The 17,343-nt window shown below is 40.2% G+C and overlaps 3 protein-coding genes across 6 annotated transcripts in view; 2 read left to right on the top strand and 1 right to left on the bottom strand.

The window, feature by feature from the left end:
- The window catches only part of LOC123959896 (dynein axonemal heavy chain 10-like), a 24,109-nt gene extending 22,416 nt beyond the window's left edge, over positions 1 to 1,693 (top strand). The window contains 1 exon segment of the mRNA XM_046034226.1: positions 1,673 to 1,693. Coding sequence (XP_045890182.1) covers positions 1,673 to 1,693 — 21 coding nt within the window.
- Positions 1,393 to 6,680, bottom strand: p2rx2 (purinergic receptor P2X, ligand-gated ion channel, 2). Of its 4 annotated transcripts, none has more exons than XR_006822603.1 (13): positions 5,937 to 6,680; positions 5,353 to 5,488; positions 5,155 to 5,226; positions 4,945 to 5,020; positions 4,754 to 4,850; positions 3,458 to 3,538; positions 3,215 to 3,368; positions 3,000 to 3,130; positions 2,791 to 2,881; positions 2,610 to 2,675; positions 2,443 to 2,520; positions 2,103 to 2,286; positions 1,393 to 1,662 (listed from the first exon to the last, which is right to left on the bottom strand). XR_006822603.1 is itself a non-coding variant. In XM_046035757.1 (12 exons), the coding sequence occupies exons 1-12, from the start codon at positions 6,224 to 6,226 to the stop codon at positions 2,188 to 2,190; spliced, it is 1,107 nt and encodes a 368-aa protein (XP_045891713.1). In that variant the 5' UTR covers positions 6,227 to 6,680; the 3' UTR covers positions 1,725 to 2,187. The 4 variants fall into 4 exon arrangements, 2 of the variants coding, with proteins under 2 accessions (XP_045891713.1, XP_045891712.1); XR_006822602.1 differs by having other exon boundaries at positions 2,001 to 2,286; XM_046035757.1 differs by lacking the exon at positions 1,393 to 1,662 and having other exon boundaries at positions 1,725 to 2,286; positions 6,201 to 6,680.
- Positions 6,681 to 6,693: 13 nt separating this feature from the next.
- pes (pescadillo) lies at positions 6,694 to 15,820 on the top strand. The gene is made up of 15 exons (XM_046035754.1): positions 6,694 to 6,876; positions 7,096 to 7,175; positions 8,503 to 8,656; positions 8,960 to 9,069; positions 9,294 to 9,465; positions 9,605 to 9,694; positions 10,381 to 10,497; positions 10,723 to 10,800; positions 12,194 to 12,283; positions 13,442 to 13,572; positions 13,662 to 13,787; positions 14,229 to 14,413; positions 14,773 to 14,924; positions 15,026 to 15,193; positions 15,429 to 15,820. The coding sequence occupies exons 1-15, from the start codon at positions 6,853 to 6,855 to the stop codon at positions 15,501 to 15,503; spliced, it is 1,752 nt and encodes a 583-aa protein (XP_045891710.1). The 5' UTR covers positions 6,694 to 6,852; the 3' UTR covers positions 15,504 to 15,820.
- Positions 15,821 to 17,343: the final 1,523 nt, after the last annotated feature.

The following is a 17,343-nucleotide window of genomic DNA, read 5'->3' on the forward strand; positions in this document are numbered from 1 at the left end:
ACACACACACAGAGCCCCCTCAGTGACCCATCCGTCACCCAAAGCTGTCAACTTGGGGGAAACTGTGCTGCTGTCGTCCTCTTGCTTACTAGATGCTAATGCATATATAATAGTTTTTAAAAAGAAAGTATTACATTTTAGAAGTTCAATAGTTTAATGTTTCCGAAGGCAATGAGTAATCCTGTTAAATAATTGTGATCTTAATATTGACCAAAATAATTAGCAGCCCTACATGAACATTTAATTTAATTGATGAAATTATAGAACATTTGTTGTGTGAAACTGCACCTCTGCCTTCTTTCTGTACAGGCTAATGCTTCATTCAATACATTTTTTTTTGTTTTTAACTTATAAAAACTTTTGAAATGGTTTTACATTTGGTGAAGTGCGCATTATGTCTTGTTTAGGACTCGAAACTCAAAGTTCAAGACTTGGACTTGACTTGGACTTGTTGGTCCTTGACTTGAGACTTGACTCGGACTTGTAAAACGATGACTTGGTCCCACCTCTGCCACAGACTGTCACGCGTTTCATCAAACATAGTTCATGCAAATAGCCGGCTTCACAGGCACAGTAGGCGCATTTGATGGCGCTCATATAAAGATGAACTTTTTTATCTTTCCTTTATTAATGTGTAGGCCTATATCATAATGTAATATCTTGTTGAATATAAACTCCTCTTAGGAATTTCAATGTGAATTTATGTGAGAATATTCTTAAATAAGGAAATATATTCAGTGATTGGTCCTTGGCTACATCATCATCCAAAATCCTGTTTGCAGCACAGCAACGTGTCGTAATCAGCACCACGACTGACTCTTAAGATTTAGTCCTACACTTCACTCAAAGTAGGACTATGATGCTTGATAACTAACTTTTAAGCACAGCTTTGAGCCAAGAATTCAGTTCTTAGCAGTGTTCTAATTCTGAGAAGCTTGATAAATACGGGCCCAGATGTGTCTGGCTGGTTGTGAATTGAATGTTTTACTGTTATTTAATTAGGGAAAATAATTTTGTGGTTAGTGATTACCGTGAGCAAGGCTAGATCACAGTGATCTTAATGCACCTCCATCACTTTAACCTCATTGCTCCACAGATGACTCATTTTGGCTGCATATGGGTGTCTCCCAGACAAGTAATCGCATTTCAGACTCTGATCTGAAGCACAATTAGATTGGCTCCTTGGAGCTTCTTACTGACACATAGTGTACACGTACAAATGTAGGAATGAGTGCACTCGTGCACTTAGACGGTGACTAAATTCTTTACATTTTCACTTGTTAGCCCCACAATGCATCTTTAGATCAGACCACTCTTTTTGAGCTTGGCATTGAAATGAATTAACATAAGCACAGTCCTTTTAAGATGTAAGATTTTATGAATTTTCAGCTCTTTACATGTCATAGACACACAAGGCGCAAACTGACATGTGACATGTCCATTGTGCACCTCCATCTATCACGGCAGATATCGGCCCATTACGTCTTAAGTCTTTCTTCACCGTTGACATTTGTATTGCTCTCAGGCGTCCAGATGGATTCACACTTCCCCACAATCTTGTTAGAGAAACCATTTTATGGGAAATGTCTGTGTTATTTGATTACTGCTCATTGCTCTCCTCGAGCGTCTCCTGGCCATTTCCTCCCGTGTCCTCTCGTTATGCTGAACACAGGTTGAAAGACGAAGGAAGTGAATCAGAATAATAAGACTTTTCAAACATGGTGTGCAGTTGACAATGCAGATTTATAAGACTGAAGGTCAATGTTTTAGGATATACGGTTAGTAAAATTATGGTAATACTTATGTCTGAAACTCGAGTTGATACAGGACATTTAGGCTATTTCTCTGAATATCTGCAATACATTGATAGTTATCATAAAGGTGAACTCAGACTTTAAACGTTAACGACGTTAAAGAAAATTAACTGCATTGTTGTACAGTTGGGGTCCATCAAGGTTTGAGATGATATAGGAACTGAATACACTGCACAGGCAGGGAACCTCTTGTCTGTCAGAAGATGCCTTCTGTCGATGTGGTCCTCTGTCAGTTTATTCCCACATATAGCGAACGTTGGCAGTCCATAACTGAGCTGTGGCAGACACCTGAGAAACCAGTTGGAGTTTTAAGTCGCTGATGGAGGAGAGGCCCCACTCTTGGACAGCGAGGGCTGAGGCAACTGTGGCGACATTACAGCGGCACACCGTCTGACAGGTCTGAATGGTTTGAGCCGTAGCTGTTGACGAAGCTGAGCTCTGTGGAAATGGGCATCTTGGGCTCCTTGATTATCTGCGGAGGACAGGTATCCTTCAATTTAAGTGAGCCAGCATGCACAATACCAGGACCATGAAACCAAAGCAGCTACATAGAATTCAGCTATCCAGTACTCAAAATATCAAGAATATCAATATGAGTTGAGGTGAATAAGTGATGCATTTTACTCACCTCGTCAAACTTCCTGTCACTGTAGACTTCATTCTTGTCAATAAACGTCAGCATTATCCAGTCACAGATGATGGTGCACTGGAGGGGTGAAAATGAAAAGAAATACCAGTTTGTGGTTTGTCAATAGCTGCCACTTCAAAGTGTCAAGATAAGAAAGGAATACTCACAATCCCAACTGAAGTCATGGCAGTGACCGTGCTGATGATGGTTGGGATGGGACTGAATTTACCAGCCTGAAAAAGAAATGGCATGCAATGTAATGACTCTAGTGATGGTGGAGTATCTAAGTACATTTAAACAAGTAAAAGATCTGAATACTTCTTCCACCACTGTAGAGTATTCACTTACATGTCCATGAACTATGACATCCAGACGGATGCCATAAGCCTTGATAAGTGTCCGAGACTCTACTCCATCCTTGCTGTAATATTTGGCAAACCTGGACAATGACACAGAAATTACAAGGATACAGGCAGAGAACCGTACACAAGTCAAAGTGACAAACACAGTTTAAAATACTGAACAAAAAAAAGGCAGTGTTGGGTGTTTGAGCTCACCTGTAGTAGTAACCAGAGATGTCCTGATCCTTTCGGAGATCAAGACGGCGGAAGGAATATGTGGGTTTACAGTGTGAAGGATCCAGGTCCAGGTTACAATTCCAGTTGATGAAAACCCCTATGACTCCTCCCTGAGCAAAAACAGCAATGATCATCTGTGTGCCATCCTTAAAATATCATAGAGCACATTTTTGCGGTGAAGAAGTCCTACTCACAGTCCTGCAGAGCTCACTGAAACTCTCCCTCGCTTGGTCTGCGATGTACCCCAGGCGGAAGTTTGGACAGTAGGGCTCTTTCTCCTTATGATAATGACACTTATTGAGGTACAACCTCATGCTACGCTTGTTTGAAGCATCTTTTATATTTCCCCTGCCAAAGACAAAAACAGGAGTAGGCCTACTATTCTAATGCCCAGAGGCATTGGCTCCAGTGTGTGTGTGTGTGTGGAGTTACTCTACCTCAGTACTTTAAATCTGGGGAAGTGGATAGAGTTCCTGATTGTCACTGTGAAATTGATGGCCTCCACTAACGCTGGTTCTCTGTTGAAGACACCAAATAATCAGAGTAATATTCTTCTTCTTTCAGTTGGTTTCAGTTAGACGTTTTGCTGCTAGTAGCAACCACTACTGCACAGTAATTTTAACAGGCATCCCTTGTTGAAGCATTTTCAGCTCTATTATATAACTGCTTTGTGACTGTTGTTGACATAACGTTTCAGTTTATTGCTAACCAGCCATTAACCTACGTGTCTGAGGCTAATGTGCCGCTAATACAATATTTCAAGTACAGTTAGCTGTTCATTTAATGTGGGCTAGTAGTACATTTTGCCCTTTTTTTTTTACTTATTCTTTCCCAATATTTATTAAATTGGTTAGGATTACTGTGTTTTACTTCCTGCAGGGACTAAATGTTGATCTTTTCCTAGCATTAGAGACAGTAATGTGAATCCAGTTTCCTTGTTACTTAACATTAATTCATTTTTTCAACATCTTTGGTCTAACAGTGGATAAAGGCTTGACACAGACACCAGGAAACTAGAGGCCCATCATCTCATTATCCCTCCGTGGGTCTAATGTTCATGGCCATGGTTCCCAGCCTTCTTGTCTTGCTTTGTCTGCATTCTACTCAACCAAATTTACCTTATTAAATTGTCTGATTTGAATACATTTAAGGGTCAGAATGTTTTGAAATATCCAGTAATTCACAAGCAAAAAGCAAAGGATGGAAAAGTTGGTCAAAATAGCAGAAATATGTGTCTTTTGATTTCCTATCCTGTTAATCAGGTTTATCTTGTTGCCCTTTGGGGGGTTCTGACCCCCAGGTTGGGAACCACTGCATTATGGTATATAAACTGATTTGTAATCACTATCATTACATATTTGTTGTACAGTACTGGTGTTCACAGATTCACATCTGCTTGCAGTAAAACTTCAAATGCCAACTGCTGTCTTAAGCCTTTATTGCAAGTGTGTTTAGCTCACTGCATTGCTGTGCTAAAGGTATGATGAAGGGAAAAGAAATTTCATGTATAATACAGTACCAATTAAGCTTTCTCGAGACCCCCACCATGTCTGTGTTTAGAGCTGGAATAGTCTAAAGATATTTCTTTTCATTTCTGTAATATTTATACAGTATCAATAATATCAGATGTTGTCTTTGCAACATTTTTCTTATTTTGTCTATGGGTTGAGATATTTATCCTGAGTTCAACTGGATCAACCAACCTGACTGAGATTATCTATCATCTGCCTTACCGTACTACAGCGTACTCCTCAATAGGACACCAGGTTTGGATCTCACAGGTTTTGAAGGTGTGGTTGTAGTACTGAACACATCTGCCGGTCCTTCTGCCTGTAAGAAAGTGTTATGAAGAGATAAAAGACACTGTGGCAAACACAGATGTATTAAGCTTGAAGAAAAATCTTGTGAGGAATAAAAACAGTACCATGGCCATCAAAGTCAACCTCTCCCTGGACACAGTCAGTGTCGGTCGTACAGTTGGCATTGGCAACTGTGAAATGCTGAAGTTAAATAAGACAGATGCTCACTCATAAGAGAATAAAGGTGTCTTTGTAACTGATAGACTTTTATAGCATTGCCTTTCCTTGCATGCTAGCAGCTGTTATTGTTGAAAAAGCTTTTGTTGACCTCTCACCTCGGCGCAGGTTCCTTGCCTCTGATCATATGTAACTTCTCGTCTCAATATCGTGCTAATCACATCACCACCCTGTGAGGGAAATGCCACGAAAATAACATTAATTCAGTACGGTTTACTCTGCTGTGAAGCGATCATTATGCTGACAGAGTAGTGAAACGTCTTTGATTGTGATGGAGTGTTTTGTTCTGAACTCACCTCTGAGGGTTGAGCGTACTCCACAGTATCAAAGACATCATCTCCATGTACTGCGTAGCCTTTCATGCATGTGTAAACTGAGCTGTCTGGACGAGTTTCACTCTCTTGGTACGCTTTCTGACTTATGAAGACATACCTTCAGGATGATAGAACAGACAGACCTAATATCACATTTTCTGTTGTTGATGTCACTTTATGTTGAAGTTATCAGACTACCCTGGATCTGTTCAGCCCTCTTTGCTGAAGCCCTTCAATCATAAAACAACACATCTAATCTAAGAAATAGATTAGATTTGAAAAAAAATAAGATGTATATTATGTATAAAATGTACAGAGAGACTCAACCATAATTCTTAATATTAGCTTTGTTTACATCAATTATGCTGTTTATTTGTTTACAGTTGAAAAAATGCCATTCTTGGGTTTGAGTATTGCATTGTATTACATATTGATGGCAAAATACAAGCCCCAAGAAGCGTTCAAGCAAACAAAAGATACATCTGATAACAACATATGTAGAAAAATCAACAATTTCATAGAGTATTCCTCTACAACAAACACTGGGCCTGCAACATGAAGCTTACCAGATGAAATAGGTGATCACAAGAAACTGAACGCCTCTGTAAATTACTCCAAGAGTTCTGTTTCTAACCACCATCACCTTTGGTGTCTCGTAGTCCCAGAAACCAAGAAAATACTCCTTTATAAAAAGTCGTAACCCCATGATGAACTGATGAAATGCTTCACACATATCCTGAGATTTCCTTCCAAAGTCTAATTTCTCTCTGAGTATATTTCTCTGTATCTAGCTTTTTATATTTCTCTCACTATTTTTCATTCTCACTCACTGCTCCTGCTCATCTCCAATCTGCATCTCTCAAGCATTTCTGGCATCAACAGGGGAGGAGGAGAAGAGAATGGGGTGGGGCTCAGATGTGGTTGAACCTTGCATTATTATTTCAAGTCAATTTATTCAGATTATATATTTCTAGTTGACCAGGCTTAAAATCTGGACAGTGCTTACACAATTACATATTAACTTATTTTGTAGACATTTTTAAACATTTGCCTGTTAGTTTTTTCAGAATGAGTTGAAAATATTGTTTCCTGTCTGTAATGTTTTAAAATTCCAATGAAATAAAAACGTATTTTGGAGGAATTGGTGCACACAAACTAAAAAAGTTCAAGTGCATGATATTGACACATGGCAGATCAAACTTAATCCGATATACTAAAAACGGAAGCGCGAGTGCATTAAAATACATCAAAAGTTTAAAGAGCAAACGCGAGGTATGTTTGTTAGATTGGTTTCTATGCAGGCAGACCAAGGTCGACCCCTCACGTGGGTCCTTGTTACTGCTTGCACCGCCTCCTCCGCGCATGTCAAACGACACGTGCATCGGCTGCCTGAGTTGGTAGCGAGCGTTGTGTTCGCGTGTTAACTGCTGGATTTGTAGACCATTTGCTAAACATCTGCAAAAAGTCACATATCGTTTGTAAATGGGAGGTCTTCAAAAGAAAAAGGTAAGAGTTGACGTCGGGCTAATGTCAGGCTCGAGCACTTTAACTGCTGTAGCATCCCGGCTAGCTAGTTAGCTAACGGAGCTAGCTGGAGTTTGTTTTTCTGCAACACATTGGTTGCAGATGAACATTTGAGGTCAAACCATCTAGTTAATCGGAGTATGAATTAAAGCCATATAATTTATGGGTGTTTAACGTGATCGTCTGTCTTTTTTCCCCCAGTTTGAGAGGGGTTCTGCCACCAACTACATCACCAGAAACAAAGCTCGCAAGAAGTTGCAGCTGAGCCTCCCGGATTTCAGGTGACGTTACCGTGTTGATTGTAATGAGGTTGGGCGAATTGGAAACAACCTTGTATCGTGGTGAATGTGTTTTTTTTTTTATCGACGTACACTCATTTTATTAGGTATACATAGTTAAGTTTTTTGCCCACCCCTTTGCGAGTTGTAGTTTAATAACGTTACTCGTGAATTGTACTGCATTATACTAAGATTGCTGCAACTAACAATTTATTTCATGGTTGATTATTTTCTCGAATAATCTATTAGTTGTTTCTGTAAAACATCAGAAAATGGTAATAAAAGTCGATCTGTTTCCCAAAGAAGACGTCCTCAAATGTCTCGTTTTGTCCTCAACCCAAATAAATTCAGTTTACGGTCATTAAGAAGCAAAGAAACCAGAAAATATTCATATTTAAGAGGCTAGAACCAGAGAGTTTTTCTTTAAAAAATTACTCAAGCTGATTAATCGATTATTAAAATAGTTGCTGATTAATTTAATAGTTGCTGCTCTACTGAGAGATGTTTATAACATTTTTCCCATCCCATTCGAGGTTATACAGAATACCAGAAACACTCCTCACAAGGCAAAACAAGTCAACAGCAGCACAAACTGCAGACTCTGATTTGACCATAAAGTTGGATCAACACACCTTTTAAACAACAAAAACTAAACAACTTACAAGCTAGATGACATTTTGTTTAGCCAGGTGGTGTTAAAATGCCGACATACTGACTGGAGTGTATGCTGACATTTTCTGAAAATGTAATTAAAAAAATAATTTAGACCAAATAACCAGATGGGAATGTTTGTGGCTAATCCTGTAATACTCCATTAAATACAGTCCTACTTGGTGATTTGCAACATTGTCTGCAATGGCCTTATACAACCAGAGATATCCAGGTAGTTTCTACCATCGGATAAACTGTTAAAAAAATCTCATTTGATTGACACATTTTGTCATTGTTTGGAATTAGTGTTGCACCAGTGATTAATTTCACCAGTGATTAATCTGACTTTTTTTTCCCCAAGTTAATAATTTCAGCCATCTAATACTATCTCTACTTTCAAATCTTAAATGATCGTTTTGTGGGACCAGCAGGCCAGACCCTAAAGATATTCAGATTAAATTGAAATAAATCATTGCAGAGACTGGATGACTAAAACTGCTCTTCAGTCACCAAATTGTTTGTGGGTCACTTTCATCGATTAATCGTTTAGGCGCTACAAGGTAGATATCATCACAGCATCTCACCCGATTCCTAAGCACATATAAGTGTCAGGACAAGACGCACCCAAACAGCGGCCATGTCACAGCTAAATAATTCCTCATGCCTCTCTGATTTTCAGGCGACTGTGCATCCTTAAAGGCATCTACCCTCATGAGCCCAAGCACAAGAAGAAGGTGAACAAGGGCTCTACGGCCGCGAGGACCTTCTACCTGCTCAAAGACATCCGCTTTCTGCTGCATGAGCCAATCGTTGCAAAGTTCAGAGACTACAAGGTATCTCGGTCATGTTTTGCCTATTATTTTTAAATATCAAATCCAATAGAATCGTATGGACATGCTTAAAAGCAACACTTTAATGTGGTATGTAAAATGCTCTTAATTGTACTGTATTAATTGGTTGTGGAAACAATTTAACACAAAAGAATCAGTCTATTTTCCTATGTTAGAAAATTGTCTTTTGCAAATGTAATTTGTTCCTTGTTGTAGGACATTCTTGTTCCTTCTTTTGAGATGTTTTTGCAGTAATGGTGGGAAATGTGAACACTGTCTTATTGTGGAAATGTTTGGTCTTAACAGGTATTTGTACGCAAACTCAAGAGGGCTTATGGAAAAACAGAATGGTCTGCAGTGGAGAGACTGAAGGAGAACAAGCCGACCTATAAATTGGACCACATCATCAAAGAAAGGTGAAGCAGTGTTATTCTCCCCACTCACCGTAGGAGGGCATTGTTGAGCGTAGTTGACTTTCTCTGTGGAAAGTCAAGTTGGAGAGTATAAGCAGAAATGATGGGAAGGGGGTTCTTTGAAAAAAACTAATAAACACATTTTATTTTGCCTTTTTTTTTTCTCTTTTTTTTTTTTAAATGTCTCAAGTTGTGTTGCCTCACTGGTGCTCTGTTTTTTGTGGCAGGTACCCCACCTTCATTGATGCTCTCCGGGATATCGACGATGCCCTCTGCATGTGTTTTCTCTTTTCCACGTTCGCCCGAACAGGAAAATGCCACGTTCAGACAATCCAGCTGTGCAGACGCCTCACTGTGGAGTGGATGAACTTTGTGATTGCATCTCGTGCTCTCAGAAAGGTGCCACTTTACACTGTGCAGCAACCACCAGGCTGCTTTAGTTATTGACATGTAAATGGGGGGAGGGCTGTATATTGTAGTGTTTTGAGTTCATTGACGTCAGTTTTGTAATTAACTTACACGTCTCTGTTCCTGATAGGTTTTCATCTCCATCAAGGGAATATATTACCAAGCTGAGGTGATGGGACAGCTCATTACCTGGTTGGTGCCATATCAGTTCGCCCATGATGTAAGTGAATGACGATATGCCGTCCATGGTGATAATGCTAAATAATAAGCACTCACTTGATTATTATGGGATTACACTGAAGATTGCACAGCTTTGTCAGCATTTGAACACATAAACAAACACTGTTGCTGTGACACACGAGAGCTTTAGGCAGTTTTAGCTGATGGAGCAGAGTTACTAGGGCTGAAACGATTTATCAATTAATTCGAATACTAAAAATTCTTTGCATCGATGCTTCGTTTTAATTCATATAACTATATAGCGCGCTGTTTCACACGGATATTTATTACTGTCGCACCTGGCACTTACAGTGATCAAGTGAACACAACATGATTATGATGGCGCTGTTTGCAAAGTGGAGGAAGCGAGAGAAAATAGCGAGGGACGAAGAAGGAGGTATGTCTAAAGTATGGGATCATTTCAATCTAAAAGAAAACAACAACTCTATAATTTTACAGCCTGTCCACTGTAAAACGAAACGTATGTAGCCTACCGCAACAGCACGACGGCATCTGATCAGAAAGCACCCGGTCTAGCATCAGGTCCGCGGAGCGGCCAAGCAAAAGTACTTCTTAAACGATGACTTGATTTTATCTGTAGAATACTTGATTGCTAAAAGCGTTGTTAGCTGCAGCCCTAAGAGTTACTCTTTTGTGTAAATAGCTCTTACTTTTTTGCTCTTACAGCATCCAACAGATGTCGACTACAGAGTAATGGCAACGTTCACAGAGATGTACACCACTCTCCTGGGGTTCGTTAACTTCAGACTCTACCATTCCCTCAACTTGGTCTACCCACCAAAGGTATCTTGGAATGTGAAAACACGCCTTATTTATCTGTCTTGATTATGTGTGGTCACAGATATTACGTTACGCAAACATATATATTCTCAAGCCTTTAAATCCTTTTGTGGCATATTTCTGTTATGTTCCATTTGTGATAAGGAATTGTTAACAATGACACTGCATGATTGCGAAAGGTATTTATGGTTATTAGCACTACTGTTAATGTCATCCCTCCTTTTGCAGTTGGACAGTAAAGCAGAAACGGAGCTGAAGGAAAAGGATGAAGCTGACTATGCCATGAATTCAGAAAGCTACTTGGAGGTGAGGCTCATTATCTTGATTCATTTTAAAGGATCTGTTAAACCGTTCACTCTCACCTCTACTGGTATTTAATCGTATAGATAGATTTGTTTTTATTTACCCAGATTAAGATTATAATGAAGGTGGTTGGAAGATTGTTTATGGTGCTTGTGACATTGGAAAATGATCACAGTGACGTCTGTGGATTCACTGTGGAGCAGCCAGGATTATAATTAGGATTATTTCTGAACAGACACATTGCTTTGGTATTTTAAAACGTTTTTGTTAATGCTGTGAGCAGCACAAACAACATTCCTTCCCCGCCATTGTATCTGGGTGGAAGCACAAACCTTAGACAGCTATGTCGTAACCTGGACAAAATAAAACACTGCATGGCTTGATACATCAGTACTCTGTACATTGTGGCTGTCTGCTATCACATCAGTAGAATAAAAAAATGTGTGTTAAGCATAAGCCAGTTAACAGATTTAAGTACCGGTCAATCTTTAAAGTACTTATATCCTTAAGGCCATACATTTATACTTGTACACCCCCAAACGCTAGTCAGCAGTAGCGCTACAGCGTCCACTGTGTTGACTTTTGCTGGCCGTGCAGGCTAACTTCCGGTTTAGCACTCCACTAACGTAAATGGGGGTAAAATTGTAAACGTGCGGCTGGTGTAGCCTTTTCAAATGTTACCGACCGAGTGGATCAAATTCTGATAGCGAAACGAGTCATTTCGCTCGTGTTGCGACGGTCAATTATATTGATTCACTGTGTTACAGCCGCCGTTTTGGCCGCTAGTAAATGTTACTTCAAAGCGCGGGATACTTCCGGTTGGCTCGGAGGCATTGCGAGGCTACCCAGCCGACCAATCAGAGCTTACGGTCTGCGTCGACTCAATGTGTAGTTACATTTTTGAGGAGGTGCACGTCAGGAGATTTGACGCAGAAGTATAAATTGCACTTTAAAGGCCAGTTTGATTCATGGATCCATGAGTTTGATGGCTTATCAGATGCAAAAACACAGAGGTTTAATAATATTGAGGGAATATTCTACAAACCTGGAGAGATGAGCACTGCCTTGTTCTTTGTGATTGCATCTGGTGGTTTGATTCTGTTCCTTTGCAAGAAAGGACATTCATTAAACCTGATGCAAAGCAGTGGTTCCACAAAAATTTATTTATCTTGTAAAAACAATACACACTACTGTCCTTCCACTTTACTTATTTTAAAGTGATAAAGTAAGATATTACATTGCGTACCAGACATACTTCTGCACATTGTTATTTGGAAAATCAGGTTACTTAAAACCATGTACTTTCCTTAATCTGTTTGTTGACAGCAGTGATGCGTAGGTGTGAACAATTAAATTAGGGACTGTAGTTCTAATCCTGTTGTTCTTGGCTGAGCAGAAACTGTCAGCTCTGAGTGCCAGTCTGGCGCGGGTGGTTTCAACTGCAGAGGAGGAGGAGGCTGAAGTCGACCAGTTTCCTGCTGACGGGGTAAGAAAACTTGTTCACAAAATATGATTTGCTGTGTCTTATCTAAAAACACTGAGAATAAAACATTGAGATCATAGTAACGATAATGAGAAATTTCATCAAAACATTCAGGAAAAACAAATTAATTGGTCTCTGAGGGCAGAGGTAACTGGTAACATGTCTTTGTCAGAGGAGTCAAAGCTTTTAGAGGTGTGAGACTGGGGATTACAGCTTCAGGTTTGGTTGGTAAGGAAAAGATGTTTCTTACCCTGGGAAGCCAAACTGGTTTGAGTTTCTCAATAGGCTTGGGCAGTCGCTCTTTTCAGGTTTAATAGAAAGGGAGTCGTCTGTTTTTATGACAGTACTGTATACCGTAGTTCACGACGCTGATTTGTTTGATGGGTCAAAGACAAGCCCTTAAAACAGCTGCAATATGTCATGTCATTCTTTCAGTCTTTGCGCAAGCGTTAATTCAAAGAACTACAAATTAACTTGCATGCTTCCTGAGATGTAGTGCAAATGAAACACAAATGTGTTAAAAGGACTTTCAGTTCCTGAGTTCAGCTCCTGGGCTCCTTAGTTCTTTGGACAGTGTGGTTGAAATGGCCATCATTTTGGTTGTATTTCTTTTTTTTTATTAGTATCACTGTTATTACTGGGCTTCAGTCGTTAATATGATTTTGCTGCAATCATGTCTTCCAAAATTGTATCAAATTAGTAATAATATTATAATCATTTCATGAGTATATTGCCAGTGTTTGCATCCATGGAAACAAAATAAATACATTAGCATATATCACTATTTTTCTATTTGAGAGTTTTCTTGTTAAGAGACCTTGAGCTGGGTTGGTAACTGTTCTTGTCGTGGGCCTCTAAAGCCCATTGAGACATTGTGTGGGAATGTGGGCCACACAGATGAACATTCATTCATTGGGGACCTGACTGCATTGATATAGACACCAAACACCCCTGAGCTGCTGTTGGGCCGGCTTTTTTTTTTTTTTTTTTTTTTTTAACCTTAATTTGCTTTCTAGGACTCAGGCTTTTGTTCCCTTTTTTTAGTTCAGTGTTATCACAACAACTATACCTGCATTTTTAAATGTCATCTTCTTGTGGCCCAGCATTCATGGAATTATAAAATACCTCAATAAATGGTTTCCTTTTCATTCTTTTTTTCAGGAGGACATGGAAAATATGGAGGCCAGGGAAAAGGAACAGAAACAGCAGGAAGCTCAGAAAAAGCTTTTTGAGGGGCTCAAGTTCTTCCTCAACAGGGAAGTGCCCAGAGAGTCGCTGGCGTTTCTCATCAGGTGAGTGAGAGTCGCTGTAGTGAAAATCCACTGGACGTTATAAACTTCAAACCTTTCTCTATCTTTTGTGTATTGTTGCTGTCTTCCAGGTGTTTTGGTGGTGAGGTGTCCTGGGACAAGTCAGTTTGCATTGGTAGCACATACGAGGTGACAGATGAGACCATCACGCATCAAATTGTTGACAGACCCAACATCGACAAACAGTATATCAACAGGTAAAGGAATGTTGTGGTTTTCATTGTTTTTAACACTTTCTTGCTTTTGAAACAGTAGAACACGTCATTTTTTTTAAACAATTAGATTTACAGTATATGTCTCCTAAATACAGAGTCTCTGCTGACTGACTGTGCTCGTTTCTCCCTGTACATTACCATATCCTCTACAATGCCTCCTTTCAGAGGCATATTTCCCTTCTCTTACCACCAAAGCAATCCTGTTCTTCTTTGTGTTGTACAGACCATTTCCTTTCTTTATTGCTCTTTGCCTTTTCAAAAGATCACTTCAATCATGCCTGCAAACTCCCTATTTAGCAGAGAGTATAATCCCCACAGTTCTATATAATAAGATATGGACTGATAATTTCATATATAAGAACAGGAAAATAAACATCTTACATCATAAGTGGTTATTCTCTTTTACTATACTATTTGTCTTAGGTACTACATCCAGCCTCAGTGGGCATATGATTGTGTCAATGCCAAAATCCTCCTGCCTGTGGAGGACTACTTCCTTGGAGTGACTCTGCCCCCCCACCTCTCTCCATTTGTGGAGGAGAAGGATGGAGACTATGTGCCCCCTGAAAAACTGAAGATCATGGCCTTACAACGAGGAGAAAAACCTGGTAGCTTTTCTATTTTCACATACACGCATGGTCACACCTTGATTACACACTGGTGATTGCTATTCAGTTGATTATTTGACTTCTAAAAACAATTGGCTGTACCAGTAATAAATTAGGTGCAGCATAGTAGGGAGTGAACACAAGTGAAATCTGTTTGATTTTTTGCAATTATTTTACATCAATTTAGATTTGATACTAAAGTATTTTTTCTTTTGATAAGTCGGTCAACAAAACCTTGTTTCGTCTATTGTGAGTCAGTGTTGTGAAATAGTTAAGCCTAAATGGGGTGCACAACTATATAAGCTTTGTAAATTCAGAGACTATGGATACACAATTTATATATTTTACTTCCATTATAGCCCAGGAACAGGAGGATGAGGAGGTTGAAGATGAGGAGGGTGAAGATGAGGAGGGTGAAGAGGAGGAAGATGATGACAACGAAGAGGATGAAGAGGAAGAGGCAGAAGAGAAGACTCTTAAGAAGATGGAAGAACAAAGGTCCCAGGGCAAGGTAAGAGACTCCTGATCCCTTTTTTTTCCCTCGCCATGTATTTATTTTCCTGTTTTTACAAACTGGCGGAATCTTTATCAACTCATCTGTCATCCTTTCAGTCTCTGCAAGTCAAAGTGACGCCGGGGAAAGTGAAGGTAGAAAACCCAGCACGCTTGGAGCAGGAGGAGAAAGCAGAGGAGAAACGTCTGGCCATCATGATGATGAAGAAAAAGGAGAAGTACCTCTACGACAAGATCATGTTTGGAAAGAAGAGAAAAGTCCGAGAGGTTTGTTCCATTTTGTTGATTAAAAATTAGTTATAGATAAGTCTGTTTGTGCTGCCATGGTTACAGATAACATTCTTACTTTTTTTTTTTTCACTATCGGGCAGCTTATCTCGGACTGAGAATTTTAGACAGTATTGTGTAGCTGCTGTGTGTAGAGTACATTCAAGCCCAGCGATAACCCTCAGAGTTCAGACGTCTAAAATTCCTTAACTGTGCATAAATTCACCTCTTACAGGCTAATAAACTTGCTGCCAAGAGGAAGGCCCACGATGATGCTGAGAAATCAAAGAAGAAAAAGACGAGAAAATGACTCATCTGATGATGTATTTATCAGACTGACTTTTAAGTATTTGTGCATAACAGGTTCCCATGTCATAAAACCTCTAAGTGCATTAGACAGCTCTGTGAGTGAGTTACGTGCACCATGTGGGTGCATTGACCTCTGCATAATTTCAAGCTAAAGCGCAGGATGTGGCATCTCCTGACTGTGTAATTATTAATGTAAAAGTGTTTGCCTTTATGTTTGTATGAACTATTCTACATTACACAATACTTCTTCCACTTTGTTTTAAAATCTGTACTTGAAATGGTCTGTATTCTAAATTAAACACAACCTGTTAGTTCTGATCTTGTTACTTCAAATGAAGTTGAGGTTTCTTATTGTTGGTAAGCTACTGCATGTTTCTTCATATTCAAGAAGGATTAGTTGTGATTTGAAACGAGCAGTTGGCCTCTAATAGCAGAGGAGTTGCCCTCTTCCAACAGCTATATTTGGATGAGGACGTGATGATACACGGAGCAACTTTTAGAGCAATGGTGCTGGGCAATGTTGCCGTCAGTGGTAATGAGTTAAGATTACTAACGTAATCCCCTTCCCCCATCACTCTGCCACCGTCCACGCACCACCGCTCTGTTCAAAACATAGTCGGACTTGCCACTAGCAAGATTGCCCATCAATATTGCTCAAAAAGTAGCCCCGTGTATCATCAGCTTAAGACTCCAAACTCCACATCTTTGCAGAGGCTGAGGTCACAGTGCCGCTGTGGGTGGGTCGTCTTGAGTGATTTGTCCACACAGGGGCCATTGTTGCTGATGACGAAGGAGCAGAAGCCCTTCTGCCCTCTGAGATGCTGCTGTGATCGTGGCGGGCCAAACGCCAGGCCAGTCATGCCCAGTTCTGCTTCAATCTCCTCATTCTGTTTGTGACGCTCGCTGCCCACATATCACCCTGATCTGAATTCCGCGCATGCCCACCCAGTCCAGGTCTCAGCCTTGCACTCTGGGTGCCTGCAGGCAAAGGCGACCCTGCTCAACAAAAGCGGGTAGTGTCGACCCTGAGCATGACTAGTGACTGGTGTGGGATGAGCAGCACGAATCCAGTGCGCCTTCCAGGAATCTGGGCCACAGTGTGGAGAGACAGAGCTCATGCGTACTGTAATGGATGAGGCGTTATGACCACATATTGCTGCATCCTGGCCAGCAGAGGCAGATGGACTGTTGCTCGTGGTTGAATGTTCATTTCATTCTCTATTGAAATGTCTGCGCTGTCTCGCACAAGAGACTATTGATAATGGCAGTTTCACAAGGATAAGATACCGTTTTGAGTATTATAAGTCAAAGTTAAAATACCTCTAGGCCTACTTTTATTGTAACAAAAAAATCGATCACTTATAAATGAAGAAAATACTATTTGAAGCATGTACGCCGTTGCATCAAGGGTGCGGAGATTGCTTTGATGTGTAGCTAATCTCAAGCAAAATGTGATAACTGTCCTCTGTACGTTTTTTCTACAGCATGCACTGACAGCTAAATGAGTATTTCAAACAATACAGAGACAGAGCAGAACTGATCAAGTGGTACAATTAGAGCCTTTGTGCTTTGCCGTTCTACATTTGTTCCTTTTATGCTGTTTTTCCGTCCCTCGTATCAGCTTGCAGCTCAGACTCCACTGTCTCCACTCAATAGCCCTCTGTATGTTGACACTGAATAGGCACTATACAGCCTCCCTCGCTCCCTCCCTCCCTTTTTCTTTTAGCCTACACTCACTGACACAAGTCCACGTCCCCTGACAGAGACCCTGACGTCACAGGTGGCTACATGAGCCTCCCTGCAGTGCTTTATCCAGCCAGATCAGTTTTGGCATTGAAAGT

Source organism: Micropterus dolomieu, linkage group LG21 (genome assembly GCF_021292245.1).
Source record: "Micropterus dolomieu isolate WLL.071019.BEF.003 ecotype Adirondacks linkage group LG21, ASM2129224v1, whole genome shotgun sequence".
NCBI lineage: Eukaryota > Metazoa > Chordata > Actinopteri > Centrarchiformes > Centrarchidae > Micropterus > Micropterus dolomieu.